Below are 16331 nucleotides of genomic sequence, written 5' to 3'. Positions count from 1 at the left end.
ATTTAGTCATTCATCTCTTTCGCTCTGATTTAAAGGATAATCGTGGTAAAATGGACAAATAAAACATGACGAAGTAGGACTCATACTGACAGGACAGAGTATTTGTCTTAAACGTTTGACAAAATAAGCTCCACAGAAAATGCACATTGCCAATTTTCTATTGAACAGCATTTGATATTGTTACCTGGTCTCATAGATCACCTTAAAGGAGACATGTGTGCTTATATTCAGACTCATAATTTCATTGTGAGTTATTAAAAGGTTTACGTGCTCCAATGTTCCGTATAAAGTCCAGTTCTCCCTGATTGGTCGGCTGGCCCACTCTGTTGTCATTGGTTAACCGCTCCCAGCGCATGGTGGTAATGTTGGCGTCCTCTCTCGCTTGGCCTGACTTTGTAAGGGGCATATCAGACGAGAGCTGCTTAGCCGTGCAATATGCAAATGTAGGCCATTGTGATGTTATGTGACATCAGGGATGCAGTCGTTTCCTATGTAAGCTTGTTATTACTTCTAACAGTCTTAACCTTTGAACCTGTCTGATTGTTGCACCAGCTGGAGGCCACTAGGTACATGATGTAATGTTAAGCATGATGTCCCTCCCTGGTTCAATTCCTGCTGGGGAGCATTGATGCATTTCAGCAGCATTCTCTATATATTTCAGGATTCCTAAGGGAATCCCAGATAGGTGTTACAAATCCAGGTGCATTTCTCCAACTCTCAGATTAGAATTCCAGGTGTCTGCATACGTGTGTGGGTGAATGTGTGTGTGTGTGTGTGTGTGTGTGTCGACATGTTGTAAGATAAGTCAAATCAAACAAGTAAATCCCATTGCACAACAGCAAAATGTGTATCCACCTCTTCCTGCTTATTTCAAGAACACAGGTGCGGGACGAGGTTATACATTTTAAATTGCAGAGAACTAAATATCCTCCGAACCTAAGAACATGTAGAAAATGAGGAAAAAAGAGAAATCTGCGCTGCTCGCATAACATTTTCCACAGCTCCACAAGCCTACTCTTGTGATCTCATCATCCCTTTAAAACCTTGAGACCTGGATAGCCTCCAGGCAGAGGAGCTTCACATGCTGCTGACGAGAAGCTATGACAAATGCTTGACTTCAATTTTATCTTTCTATCGACAGTCAGTTTACGTCTTCGCTGGAAAGAGAGAGAGCGAGAGAGAGAGAGAGAGAGAGAGAGAGAGACTGCGGCTCCCCCGTTCTCTTGAGCTGTGCCAAGAAGTTGTCTGTATAGTTTGCCATCAGATCATTATCAGTTTAGCAGTAGGAGGGAGAGAGACAGTGGTCCCATCTGTTCACGTTGTGGCGCTGAAGCACATGTTTTCCTCCTGTTTTCTTTATCGGCCCTGGTGGACGTGTAAGGATTATATGTCTAAATGTTCTCCCTTTATAGCGCCGCAGTTTTTTAATGTCTCAGGAGAGACGTTTCAGTGCCATATATGCGGAAGATGTGAAAGTTTAGCGCCGACAATCATAAGTGATGAAATGTTTGTGTGTGTGTGCATGTATGAGTGCAGGTGAGTGAGTGTGCCTGTGCTTATAAGTGGTTCAAGATTTACTTAAGTTACCCAGAGGAAGCTTTCAGGGGGAAAAAACCCACTTTCCAACATATACTCTGTCAAGACTTATCTTGGCCCTCCAGAGGCGGCAAGACAAAGCTCACACATTTGAAAGTCTCCAGTGGTAAATGAGGCGTTTGAAGAATTGTAAATGCCAGAGAACACTCGCACACACACACACCCACACATAGCACGCTGCCAGTTAATTTTTATAACCTTTTACGAACAAGTAAACATTAAACCTGAGACCGTCCCTGTCACTTGAGGCCCCATCCGCCCCCTCAACCCATCAATTTGCTGTCTGTCTATCTCCATAAACCCATACCACAACAGCAAACACCGTCACAGCCAAGACTGAACCAAAACACGTCAGTGCTCCTCTGCGGTGGAATTAAATCTTTTTTATACTTTTTACGTTAGTGCCTCTTAAAGAAAGGGGCAGCACAGTTCATGGTGAAATGGTCATCGTCGTTATTTTTTAAATTAACAATTGATTACAAGTAGTTTTGCTCATGTAGTAAAAAGTCCACAAACTGTTGCCCGATTCTTTCTCTCAGCTCTGTTGAGCTTTATAGCATCTTTCCGCTAATTGTTTTAGTTTTATGGCCCAAAACTTGAGCGTTGTATTTCCGTCTCAATGCTTTCATTCGTGCCATTTCCAAATAAAGGCAGCTGTCTCCAGTGAAAAAAGCTCTAATAGGCTTCTCTATTCCGCCTGCTCACCATCAAACAACAAACTTAGCGACTTGCCACTGAAACTAGTGGTGCTGAAAGGAGAATAAATGGTGGACTTTTATTCATTGCACGGTCAGAAACACAATCCCAAATGGGTTTATTTTGCCCTGAAAACACAAGATTTGCAAATAGGTACCTGGGTGTCGGCCCTAACAGATTAAAAAGTGATAAAATGTCAATGTTGGATTTACAACTTGTGTCTGCTTGTGGTAACGGTGGTTAAAAATAATCACCTCATAAAAGAGTTGTGATAGGATTTGAAAGCACGTGGTGCAGTGGTTAGCACTGTCAACCTCACAGAAGGATTCTTCCCTGTTGGAACTTGGTTTGGCTCGGGTCTCGTTGGGCCGGATGCCTTCAGGTTTTTGTTTCTACTGTGACCAATTATGTTTGAGCAGGCTTAAGTTGCCTGCAGGTAAACAGTGAGATTAAAAGAGGCGGAACACACTGACTGGAATGCATCGGCCATCCGCTTTTTAAATTATCCGTATTCATGGGCAGATAGCTGTTAATAGAGACTAGCCAAAATGTCGTATGGGTTCAGTCACCTTCAGACACAATCCCTGTTTGTGTTTTTTGTAGAGAAACGTCAAACTTTTGTCATGTCCGACTGTCAACAGTGTTTGACGAACATAAGATGGAGTCTTGGCCCTGATATCCTCTGTCTACACCAAAAGCCCCAAAATATCAACCCATATGCTAATGTTGCATCAGACGAGAGCCAATTAGGATTGGAGATTTAAATTGACTGTAGGTGTTACTGTGAGCATGAATGGTTGTTTCTCTGCATGTTGACCCCCCGATACACTGACGACCTGTCCAGTGTGTACCCCACCCGTCATAACAATATAACAATAGGGTACAACTCTAGTTATCCATTAGCACTGACCTGGACCTCGATGCCGTATCCCAGGTAAACGGTGATCAAGTAGTTGCACTCCACTCGAGAGTCAAGCTGCTGCAGGATTTCGATGTTCCCCTCAGGTTCAGTGAAATTCAGACTGCACGGCTCTGTGGAGACAGTAAAGAAGACGAGTGATTCCTTTTTTTCCACGGACCACTGATCAGTGTGACGGCTCACCTGGGTCTCCGTGGCCCTGTAACCCTCTAACTACGCCTGCAGATTTCCTCTGCGACACTGCTCATCTGGGCCTGCAGCCCTCCGCGGGCAGTGGGAAGGACGGGCGGGACACATCAGGGAAAATCTGATTGTTTCTGACACATGAGCAGCTCTGTTATCCCTCGGTGGAGAGAAGAACGGCTGCGCGCCGCTTGTAAAATGAACAGCAGTGATGCTGATTACCTGATAGTTAATTTCCCTGTCCTCTGGAAAGGATGTGTTAAATCTAAGGGGGGAAGGCACTCTAGGTTTAGAATTTACAATGACGGAAAAAGTTATTTCATTGCTGCTGTTTTAAAGTCACCGGAACGTTTGAAAGTCAGAGAGAACGTGAGCGTGTGCCTACCTGATGTTTGTGTGATGGTGGTGGTTGTGATGATGGTTGTGGACATCGTGGTGGTAGCCTCTACCCGGGTCACCTCAGTTATCTTGGTTAGAGGACGATCAGAGCTGCTTTTGTGTTTTAGCGGTGTCTCCCTCGCTTCATCTTTCTCCATCTTTGTTGGAAAGGGTGCAACAACGGGGTAGTTTTCGCCGCCTGAACCTCTATTACTCGGTGTCACTTGAGTGGTGAGGTAGTCTGTCGTCGGCTGTGCCATGTTGACCCCGCTGGGCTTCTCCTTAGGGAGAGACAGGGGCGGCCTTGGCGGCGTGGGAGTGAACGTGGTCAGTGAGGACGTGGCGGCCTGAGTGGCAGTGCTGGCGATGTCCGAGAAGGCAGGGGCGTCCTCGTGGGGCACCACTTGCGTGGCAGCGTCTCCCGCGTCCAAGGCGGCCATGGAGCCTGGCATGGTGGGGTACCCAGCCACAGAGCCGTCCCTCATGAAGAAATGCTGGTCCCCCTGGAAGTCCCTCGTAAGCAGGTGCTCGTGAAACAGCATCCCCTTGAGGACGGGCCGGTGGTTGGGGATGTTCATGGGTGAGGCGGTGGTATCCAAGTGGACTTCATCCTCTGTGTCCTGTGTTGGTGATTGTGTGAAGACGTCACTGTCTGGAGTTCTCGTATTGACATCGCTTCTTTCATTTGGCCCTGAGAGAAAAAGGAATAAAGATAGTTCGGTTGTGTTTTGCAAAATACAACAGTCCAGTGAACTGCAAAAGCAACATACGGTACACAGGAGCAGTGTGTGAGTTTATTTATAGAAAGATCAAACTATAATCCACTAAATCTCTACCTAATGAGCTGAGTGACAGTCCTCCTGTGTTATTCTTCCACATTTATCTTGTTGCCCTTTTAATCAGCTCTTAATACATGTATGTATGTGTGTAGCTTTGGGCTCAGTATAAGCCTTTATCATTTACATTACATTACATGTCATTTGGCTGACGCTTTTGTCCAAAGCGACTTACAATTAGTACACTCAACATTTATGAGGGGCCATTTAGGGGTTCAGTATCTCGACAAGGACACTTCAGCATGCAGATGGGGAAGAGGGGGGTTTGAACCGGCAACCTTCTTGTTGGAGTACGACCACTCTACCCCCTAGGCCACACCGCCCCATAATATATTTTATAGAAGCTTTTATGAAACTAAACTACTGTCTACTGAGTTGGCATACTGGTACATGTATATTTATATACTACTATGTCTCTTAAGTATTCAAATCATGATATATAGTTTCCCTTTAGTACTTGACACCCTATACTGCACATTCCATTGAACTGCCATAAAGGACATTCTCGTAGAGGTCCTGCAGATTTCTACTGACAGTGTCAGAAGCAGCTCGCAAAGAGCCTGGTTATTATCAAAGATGAATTCCACAATCACAACCCGCAGGCAGTGAAATCTCAGAGCCCAGAAACACTGAGAAATAGTCTGGTTACTTAAAGGATGAAAGGCCCATTTTTTTCCCAAGGTCTCCCTCTATAGGCTGCTATTCTTACTCCCTCTTGTTTTTTTTCCCACCTCACTAAGACAAACACCTTGTTCAAACACAGGCATTGTTAAAAACAATCCACAGGAGAGGAAATCAACCAGTGAATTGTTACTTAACATCTTTCACATGCGCACCAGATAACTGTCCATATAAACTGCAAAACATCTACACATGCAGATAAGGGAGATAATTGCACCAGTGTAATGACTCAACTTAAATGAACTACAGCCGAAAAGTAGAAATGTGTGTGTATGAAAAGAGATTATGTTTGACCAGAAGTTTCCATGCACTGCACAGGTAATGTGGCTGAATTGAAATTGCACAAAGGAATGTATGCACAATTATTTTATTTTTTTACACTCATAACAATTGTCAAACAGTTTATATCATATAGATAAGTGATATATAAGTGCATAAGTCAGAGAAAGTCTCCCTCAGAAAGATGCATTTACTGGTTGATTAAGCAGTAAATGAATAATACAGTAATACCGTCAGTGGGAGTTAAGCAACACAGACTGTAAAGATTCAAGCTGCACATGTTTGTTACACCTGTCTGACATGTGTCTTATCAGCCTCCAGGGTTGTACGTTAAAGGAGACTGTCATCCCTTTAAATGAGGAGGGGAAATAGGAAGTAGCAGAGGATTCCCCAACTAGAAAGTGACTAGATAAATATGACTGGAGGTACAGTACCCCCTCATATAATATTCACTGTGAACTCGAATCTATGCCATCGCAAACATCAGCATATTTTTTTTACAGCTCTAAACGGACAACCCGATATCGGTTTCAGAGTTTTCTACCATATTCAGCCCATTATCTGCTGTCTTTCCTTTCACATCAGTTGTTTGGGAAAAATTCTATGAGTTTATTTTTGTGTACAATTTTCCAAACAATGCGAAAGGTCAGCGAAGAAGAACCTCTTCATGTGTCCTCGGTGGCTTTGATTCTGAAATGATAGAATGTTGTCCAGCTGGTTGCCAGTTAGATTTTATGCCTCATTTGTTAAACTGTTGGGGATTTTGTGAGGTTTTGAAATGATCTCGTGCTGACTTGCTGTTGTGTGCTGGCTGGGTTTCTTTCTACCTTGCTATGAAAGAGGTAAAAATACAGCAGATATTTGAAGGTACAGCCAAACGAAATAATAATGAAATATTGATGGAACTCGTCCTAATATGACGATGACGGACGACTCAAAATACAGTGGGCGACTATAAATCTTCGCTTTCATAACGGCATTAATGCAATAACCATCCCTCTGTTTTGACATAATTTTTTTTAGTACAGTTGCATTTAGACGGAATAAATGCTTATAGGGACATAAAAGTGAAAATAAAATTAGTTTTATAGTGAGAGACCTCCAAGATGGCCATTAGGAGATGATGCCTGTACATATCTCCACTAAAACCTCAATAACTTTGCTCTGCTTCACCTTATTAGAAGAGGATGTGCAGGCCACAGCTAATATTCTGATGTTGTGCTATGGATTCCTAGAGGTTTAAGGCAGCAGCTCCATGATTTTTAATGGCGTTAATAATTTAGTTTTTAGGCAGTCTGAAATCTTTCATTTATGTTATGTTCCATCTTCAATCTCTCTGACTCTGTAACATCTATACTGATGCCTACACCTTTGCAGACATTTCATTTCAGTGATGCCTTTGTATAGATATCAAGACTATTCATATAAACCCAGCAGAGATGCATTCATGCTTTAGCAGGGGCAGGCGAAAAAGCAGCTGGATACTGCAATGGTTAACTTGCAGCTTCTAGATGGACAATTTAATCAAAAATAATTCTACAGGTTCTGATGTATGACATAAAAGGTGTCTGAGATAAACACTGGAAAGACTGAGGGAGTTCATATAATCCTCTTATGCGTCAACGTGCATACAGCGTGTCTACATGAAACAATGCTGTCTGCTTTGACACCTTAATTAGCTTGCATTCCGGGTGACGGTTTGTCTTAATGAGGCGGAGCGGCTGCCAGCGCACTTTTCATGCTTGTAGATGAAAGGATGTTGTTGACACAGGCAGCGAGTGACTGAGATATCATCACGGTGAGGGTTTTCTATTAGCTGCTGCGCTCCATGCAGATGAGTGGGCCTCGGATGGAGGTCAAAACAGATGTGAGATTCATTTGAAATGGGCTGCAGGGGTCGGTTAGTACAATGTTAAAGGTCGGTTGAGTCGTAGCTGAGGCAGTTCTCACCTACATTTCAGGGCAAATATATTTGACCTTGCCTTATATATATTTGTGCACTGGAAAGTCTTTGAGGAAAAACTACAGTGTCCGAAACGTACCGTTCGATTTCTGGTGGATGGTTCATGGTGCGCAACTATTTATGATGACATTTTAAAGCTTGTGCAGTCTCTAAAAGATTATACAGCTCCAGGATTTCCGTTACTGCATTCATTTGCAGATAGCTGTTAATAGAGATTAGGAAAAATATTGTCTGGACCTAAAACTCCTAAGTCCAGAGTCCATAGTCGTTTGTGATTTTTGTGGAGAAACATTTGACTCATGAAAAAAAAACTAGTCGCACTGTAAACATTGTGCAGCGAAGAGAAGTCAGAGTCTTGACCTGGATATCTACTGTCTACAATGGACGCCCAAACATAATGGTGGTTGCCCCCAGAGGCTAATTCCTTGTCAATAGCCGATGGGATTGACGAGTGACCAGCTCATTTAGGCTGCACTGATTAAAAGTGCAGTTGCTTTTATTGCTAGGGCAATGGTTCAAAACTGGGAAAACTATAGCAGGAGGCATATATTTAGCTCTTAAACGGGAAATATTAGCCATACCACAGGAGAAGCTGCTTTGCACATAAAACTTTGAAAGCAATTTCCAGCCATTGTAACAGTTTTGCTGAGAGTGGTTCTACCAACATCCAGCGTGCTAATAAAAGTTTGATCAGCCTATTCCAGAGGAAGAGTAAACCATTTTGCTACAAAGCCTCTCCCGGGCTGACAGAATTGACACATGGTTTTACATTTTACTTGAGGCCGCGACAACCGCACATTTATCTTTCGTGGCGACAGAGGCAATTCAAAGACCTTTTGATGTTTTAAGATGGAGGAGAAACATTTCCTTGTAGCCTTATTCTGTCACAACAAGAGCAGCCAAAGCTGCGCTATAAAGGCAAGCTAAGCATATTTGACATATCTCACTACCAGAGAGAATGAAGAGTGTAAACTGAGGTCTGTGTAAATGATTTAAGAATATAAGGCCACCCCACTCCTCATGACTGGAAAGTAAAGAGGGATCTCAAACATATACACACCACAGTACCACTGGGAATTATCATTTTGCTTGGATGATAGTTATTCATGATTTCTAATCTTTGTCACCCTTTTTATCTTCATGTGTGTCGGTCAGTCTTTGCAACATCCATGCTGCCCCTCAGTCAGAATATCGAGTGAGAGTGGAGAACTGGCTTAAACCTGAGTTTCTCATACAGCGATCGATACAGGATCAATGTGTACAGGTTGGAGACCTCACTGTGGTGATTACAGATGAGCATGTTCTACTGCTGCCATGTCATGTCTGGAACTTAATTGAAGGTTAACAGTTGTAGTTTCAGAGAATGGAGCTGAAAACCGAATTTAAATTTATGAAAGATATTAAATGTAAGTGTAATGCAAACCAATAAACACAAAAGGAAATATTAAAATCAAACAGTTTCTTATGAGTCACAGCCATTGGTTGCAAATGCGATGGAACATCCTTTCTGTGACTGATCGCTTGACATTTGTGTTAATTGTGTGAGACTATTTTTACAAACATAAACTCCGTGACATCTTCGAAATGCATCTGAGCTGGGAACAATTTATAAGACCATTTAGAACCATATAATTTAATTTCAGAGCCTTCCAAGCAAGTAGTGATACATTTGCAGAGCATATGAGAGTTAATAGATGATGTTGCTCTATATTTATAAAACATGGTTTCTTGCCAGAGGCTCCAGCGGGGGAATCTGGTTGACCACCACTGAAGCAACCCCCTACTGGATTCTAAACATGGCAGACTGTTAGACAGACAATTTGGTTATCATTGTTCAGGTTTTGAGTAAATCACATTTAAAAACCTTTGTAAAATGTCTATATAGAATAAGCTTTTTTAAGGAAATATGTTCACAAGTATGTCAGATTGGACTGTTTTGCCAGTCATAAATAAATTGCTTATTTTATATATCACCTCCATCAGTTTGTATACTGTTCCTATAAAAAGGCTTTAACTTTACAATACATTTCTGTGTCCGCCCTTGAATAACTGTCAAGCTCAGAAAGTCCCAACCGTTCTTCCCGAAAACCCGATGTCATGTAAACACAGACGGGCTCTGCTCTCACCTGTTCCCAGACGTAGTTAGAAAATCACACCCTACAGGCAGCCAATTTAAATCTATTGTGCTTGAAGGACTCCAGTCAGGTATGGATGTGCTGTAATATGCTTTCATAACCAGTGCACTGTCAAAACAAAGTGATCTTGATGTGCTCTGTCAGGTTCACACAATAGGTGTCATCCTATCATTATAAGTCCTCAAGTCCCACTGGATGAGACCGCGAACTGATCATACGTGTGTGAAAGTTGTGTGTATTCTGCTGAAGTTGTAGTGGTCGCAAATGTCTTGCAGCAAGTGTAGTAGACGGAAGCTAATGTGAAATCTAATGTAGCTTGTTACTCTGCAGCACGTTAAAATTAGATTTACAGCGGTGGAGCTTAAGTTATATACCATGCTGCACATTCGAGAGGTTCTATGTGTGTAACCATCTTTCATCACACAACAGCGTAGCCGGGTAATTAGTGCTAATTCATAAATTAAAGGCGGTAATTAAAATGACACGACACTGTTCTGAGCAGTGGCACAAATACAATAAAATACCATCTATCGTCCTCGGGGAAATTCACTAAGTGTTTCCTCCACGAGCAGATTCAGGAGAACGCATTAAGGATATGCTCAGGTCTCATAGGAAGGAAATGGGACGCAGTATGTTCTAAAGGAGCCTACTGTGGCCATGTGCTCCATCACCTTCAGCAATCATGTCACACACCATCCTTGCTGCTAATGTATAACCCTGTTTTAAAACTAGATTAAATATGTAGCCCCCTCTTAGTTATAGATGCAAAAAAATCAGACATGTCCCGTGCAGTGAAAACTCATCAAGACAAAGGTGAGAGTTGTGGTAGAACTAGTCTGGGGGAGCTGGGGTGAGGCACATGGAAACTTGGGGAAAGTAAATACATAATTATCACAGTTTTTATTTTGTCCGGGCATAATCTTTACAGCCCGTTACCAATATCTTCTTTAGGAAAGAAGGAATTTCCAACGATATAAAAGATTGGCAATGATTCCTGTAATATCGACTGATGAGCTCTAATAATCTTATCACAGATTATACAGAATATAATATTTAAAAAATATATATATATATACCAACACTAAAAGATTATCTCTGATGGTAACACACACATTAATTAACTGTTCAAATTTATTTACAAGTTATATGAATGTGTTTTTTGGTTAACAATTTCCTTTCGTCAATGTAAAATAACAGGATGTTGTGCCGTATCTTAACTTCTTATTTGCTTTTCTTTGGCATGAGTAGAGGAATCAGGAAGCACGTCGGCTCACCTCCAGTGACATGTTTACAATAAAAGGTGTTCTAATTGTGAGTGGTTTCAAACCTGCAGTAAAAAACCTCTCGTATATCACTCTGAACAATTCTCGAGGATCCTTCGAATTTATCAGTCTGCAAAGATGACAGGGTGAGCAATCACAGGGGAATCCTCCTCAAGACGGCTACAGACAGCCTCCACTCTTGAGTTGCATATCAATGGAGTCATCAGTGAACCCTCAGTGCATAGACGGAGCGCTAATAAGATGGGACAAGGCACACTTGAGGCAGGCGGCTGATTGACATCAATCTCCTTATATCCAGGGGGATTTATTTCCTTATTATTACAGAGAGCCACTAGACAAGCAAATCAATAAGCTGCTTCCGCTGGGCTCAGATACCAAGCCTTCAGATCGCTCTACATGGCTCCTCCTGGGCTCCTCCTGGGCTCCTCACTGGAGCTTTGCGCTCACGAATCCATTTCAGTACCTGAGGTGAAAATTTCCTGTCGCCGGCATTTGCTGCGATTCCTCGGGCGTGTGCCGATTCCACACTTGTTTGCATAAAGCAACGAGGAGAGACTACGGAAAATAATGGGCTGACACTGATAAATGATTCCATTATCCAACTTAATGAATTGATAATTTAATTTGGTTTTGGGGTGTGACAGGTGCACGAAAGTGGAAATACATTTTTAAAGAGATCAACGGAATGAATGAAGCAAATTGAATTAGGTGTGCACCGGCTGAAAGAACAAGCTTTTCAAAGAACAAACAAAAAATTACTAGGTCACAGTTCTGTTCCCTGAACACAGTAATTTACAGACTAAAAACCACGATGCCTGGCTGCATAGATACGCCAACGTCGAAGCTGTCTGGGTTTGGAGTCACGAAGATAACAGTATATTGAGATGAGACGCGCTCTTATCCTCCATCTGCCCTTTGACTTCATTGTGCGGAACCAAAACTTTTCCCTTTCATTTAATATGGCCTGTCTATGTTCCGGTTCATCGAGTATTGTCCTTCAGACAGGCTTTAAACAAACTGTCTATTAATGGTGCTGGGGGAAACTCATAAGGCCTGACCTTTAAGCCGGAGCATTACAAAAACAGAGCTGCCCGGCACTGCTATTTGCATGAAATCCACTGCAAAGCAGTAAAGCTGCGGAGGGTAAATGGGTCGACCTTAAGCAAACCTGAACTGTGTGGTGAGGGGTTGAAGCCATTTAATTGGTAATAATGTGTTTTAATAAATTTGTAATCCCAATAGCGCATTTATTCGTATTTTTCCTGCAATCCAAACATCTGTTTTCCTTCTTTCTACCAGGGAACTAAATGATGAGCGCATGTTTCCTTGTACAAATGTTATTAAAATTACATCATTTCTGTAATCATGGCAAAAATCTGTCTCGTATAGGAGCCGGAATGCTTGTTGCATTTCAATTTACTGACGCGCCGCCTTCTAGAAAATATTGGGAGGAATGTCTCTTTTCACACTTCATTTCCTTCCATTAGAGTAATTTATCTTTTCATTTTCTTCTCATTTACTCCATGGTGGAGTCAATTAGGGAGCTCTGGGTGAAACAAGACCTACAACTTTGAAATCTGTGGCGGATTACTGTGTCGCCAGGAATTCACTAAATGTTTCAGCGGTTGTGAAGGTGTAGGAAAATCAAGAAAAGAAAGATTAAATAAGCGGAATTATTGTCTTTCCTTCAAATCGTGTCTATGTCCTGCATCCCCAGCATATCCCAGATGATATATATTATATAATATTAATGTTATTATTTTATGAGAATCCTCTGAGGTTGCGGGTTGCTTGTCTGGCTCTCCCTCCCTTGACATAATGCATATTAGCGTTGACATTACGAGCGCGTTGATCGATGGCGTGCACCCTGTCCCTCTCTCAAAACCATTTCCCAGCCCCAACAAATCCATCAGCTCAAGGAAGAACACTACCAAAGGACAACACTTGGTGATTTTCAACCTTATCTGCTACGTGTCATAGATTGACATGCACCATGTACACGATTACACCTGCCAATACGGGAAACGACTGTTACACCGGCGAATTAGTCACACGCCACGTACTGAGGAATTGCTGCCTCAAGAAACGTCTCCATTTTCTTCCCCCGGCGGAAGCCTTTTGAAAAGCGCGAGGTAAACACGCTGACAATAACAAGTCTTTGTTGTTCTTCCATGTGTTGCCTCTGTTAACAAATGCAGTCCTCTTGTGTCCATGTTGTCAGGTGTTTGTGAAAGCAAGGCGGTGTGTGGCGAGGCCTTGGGGAGAGATCTGTGAGGTGGCCCTGCTCGGTGCCGTTTCAGCTGTCTGTTATTGCAGCAGAATGGAAGAGAGCGCTAAGACACAAAGACAATTAATGCAAAAGAAAAACGAGACAAACTTCAAGGTAACTTCGACGACAGCAGCTCACTTCACTCTGGCTACGTTTACTTCACTCCTCACAATAACTGCCCACATTGTTCACATTCACTCGCCAAAAAACACTCGTGCAAACCGGCGATCTTACAGGATGAGGGAGTCGTCTCCTACAGAGTCACCTTCCTCTCTGAAACAAGCCTCCCGGTGTTATCGTGAAACAGACACACGGTTTCTCGCCTGTGTCCTGTACATCCTCACTTCAGACCCAGAACAGTTTACCGTGAACCTGACCAGCTGTTCCATTTGTTCCTTCATGGTGGGATCTGTGCCGCCAGCTGCGCTCGCAACACAAACACAAACAGCTCAACTGCAAAAACAGACACACACTTCAAATCCTGTTTTATGACATTTCACAAACCTGATCACGTTTAACACTGAATGTAATAGTGTCTCATTGTTCTACAGCACATTGTTCTGTCTGTGATGATCCAATGATGGATTCCATTGGCTATTGTCGATGAATTAGCCTCTGCGGGCAACAGCCAATATTTTGGGAAGACTTAAGCTGAGGCTCCGCCTTCAGAGGAGTCGAACATTTCTCCAACACAAAACACAGGTGGCTGTTGTTTTAGGTCCAGACAACATTTTGGCTCATCTCTATTAACAGGAATCTGAAATTTAAAAAAACTATAACTTGTGTATAAATCAACCAAAGCCTGCTCAAACTAGAAATGGACACCAAAAGGCTTTTAGACCCAAACTCTTGTCCCACACATGTATAATCTGTTTGTAGAAACTATTGACAACCCCAAAAATTTGACAAAGTATTTAAATAGTCGTGCTACGTCATGTTTCAGGATGATAGAGCACCGCTTCGTGATACTTTTCTCTAACGATCAGTCAGAGGATTAGATGGGATCAAGTTTGTGGTCCCAGTCTTCTGTTCTCTGACCTCAGGCCAGTGCTGCTAATTTCCACAAATGCTGCCATGAGGAGATTGTTGGTTAATCATGTCATGAATATTATATCTTCATAAAACATTTCTTGCAGTGTGTGTGCACAGAATAGCATGCAGGGAATCTGCTTTTCTCTATTTTGTTGTCTCAAAAAAGAAAGCTGGCGATGGAAAAGAGAGAAAAAAAAATGGGCTTAATATCGCTGAAGGACTCCAAAGAAGATTATATTCAAGTGTGAACCTTAACTTTCTCAATTGGTTGGAAGGAGGGGGGTGTGAGCAGGCTGTCAGGCAAAATTCACATTTCTTTGGCACTTACGTCTGCCAGAGTCAACTAGGGCGATGTGAGCGGCACAAGTTTTTTATTTTCCCCTGTGCACTCCTCTGAGGCGAGCGAGCAAAATAAGGCATAATTGGTCAAAGGGGCTAGAAAAGGAGAGAGAGAGGGAGAGTCCAAAGAGCAAAGACACAATGTGTTTTGAAGTCGTTGTGTGTTTTTGACAGATGACGGCTGAATCTCTTTTAAGGAAAGCCAGCCACACGGCTAAGCTAGAAAGGCCCATCATTAGGTCTTCACTCTCCCAGGGAGGTGTTATTTTCTTCGCTGTAGACATGACAGAAACAATTTGGAAAACTGCATCTAATTGCAGAGCCAATATTCACCTAAGCAGAGAAGTGTTTTTGTTTGGGGAGGGAGGGGGGGCTTTGATCTGAACTACAGCCTGACTTGCCCTCTGGTTGATAGTTTTAGAAACATTTCTTTTTTTTTTGTCAGTGTCAGTCTGACAGCTGTGACAAAAACATCTTGTTTTCCACTTTTTTTTTTTTACCATTGTAGCAGGTTTTGGATTCAGACTTGTAACAGTAGTCGTTAAAATAAAACTCTTATCTGTCCTTTTCTTAACAATCAAAATCCTTTTAGCATTTCAAAATTTTTATCGAGTACAACTGCCTGGAATCTCAGCAATTTAAAGAGAACATTTTTCACAGCAATCTCAAAACCAGATTCTGAACGTGAAATACAGAAAAAAATAATAATAATAAGCTAAATCCTTGAAGGAGAGATGAAGGAGAGAGGGAGAGGGAGCGAGAGATGTCTTGGAGCCGGGGCATTTTAATATGCTGGCTGCATGTAATGTTGAAATTAGTTTTATGCTTTTTGGCAGGGGGGATGGCAGAGAGCAAAGCCAGGTGAGGGCCTGTGAGTGCACAAGTCTGGAAACATAAACGCTGTAAACCAAAACACAAGCTGCCTATTGGGAGGTGAGGGGAAACAATATCAACCCTGACAGTGATGGATGATGCTGCTGCCAGTAGAGGTCTGATAGACACAGGACCCTTCGGGGCCGAGGAGGAACCGCCGCTCGGAAGGAGAACGCGTGTTTCACATCCGCAGGTTAATCGAGTGTTTTTTAACTAAAAGGTGCTCAATCAAAAGCTCAACCTTTACTCTACAGTTAGTGTTGGATATATAAACACTCTTGATATGCAGCACTGCTTGCATTGTCACACACATGTTAGTAAACGCTTCCTGATGTGCAGTTTCTTAAAATTGTATGAACCACCGCTCTGTTATCATTTGAGTAAATGAGCAGCATGTGGTCTCTGATAGCTGTTGTTTTCCAACACCTCCACCTCCTCCTGATACATTTTTTTTAAAACACCAACAAGTTTAAAACAGAAAATGCACTTCTGTAATTAAGTTAATAAATTCATTCAGAATTTGAGGTCAAAATATATAAATGAAATATATTATACTCGGGTGAATTTGTATTTTATTTTGAGTCTACTCAATGTTATCATGTCAAGTGGTTTCACAGAATCAAATTTGGGACGTATGTCGAGACATACACTTTAAGTTTAGTGTACACTTTAAAAAAGGTAAATTGTGCTTGTAATTTTTTTGGTGACTTGAAATGAACATTAGAAATATATGTAGTTTTCAATAACACATTTACATCTATAAATAAACCAGACTGAAACAAGTGACGTTTACAACAGGTCAGAATATTATTTTACTGTGTGTAGCCGGAAAATGAAGTTTACCTCACTTCACTGACCTCTCGCAAAAA

The 16331-nt window shown here is 42.0% G+C and overlaps 1 protein-coding gene across 1 annotated transcript in view; it reads right to left on the bottom strand.

Moving 5' to 3' along the window:
• Positions 1-16331, bottom strand: part of LOC128457031 (seizure protein 6 homolog) — an 84166-nt gene that overhangs the window by 32789 nt on the left and 35046 nt on the right. Inside the window, exons 2-3 of the mRNA XM_053441523.1 lie at positions 3780-4463; positions 3203-3324 (exon numbers count right to left, since the gene is read on the bottom strand). Coding sequence (XP_053297498.1) covers positions 3203-3324; positions 3780-4463 — 806 coding nt within the window. The remainder of the gene's footprint in view (positions 1-3202; positions 3325-3779; positions 4464-16331) is intronic.

This window comes from Pleuronectes platessa, chromosome 15, assembly GCF_947347685.1.
Source record: "Pleuronectes platessa chromosome 15, fPlePla1.1, whole genome shotgun sequence".
Lineage (NCBI taxonomy): Eukaryota > Metazoa > Chordata > Actinopteri > Pleuronectiformes > Pleuronectidae > Pleuronectes > Pleuronectes platessa.
Note: the sequence above shows the minus strand (reverse complement) of the source record. Positions and strands in the feature narration are given on the sequence as shown.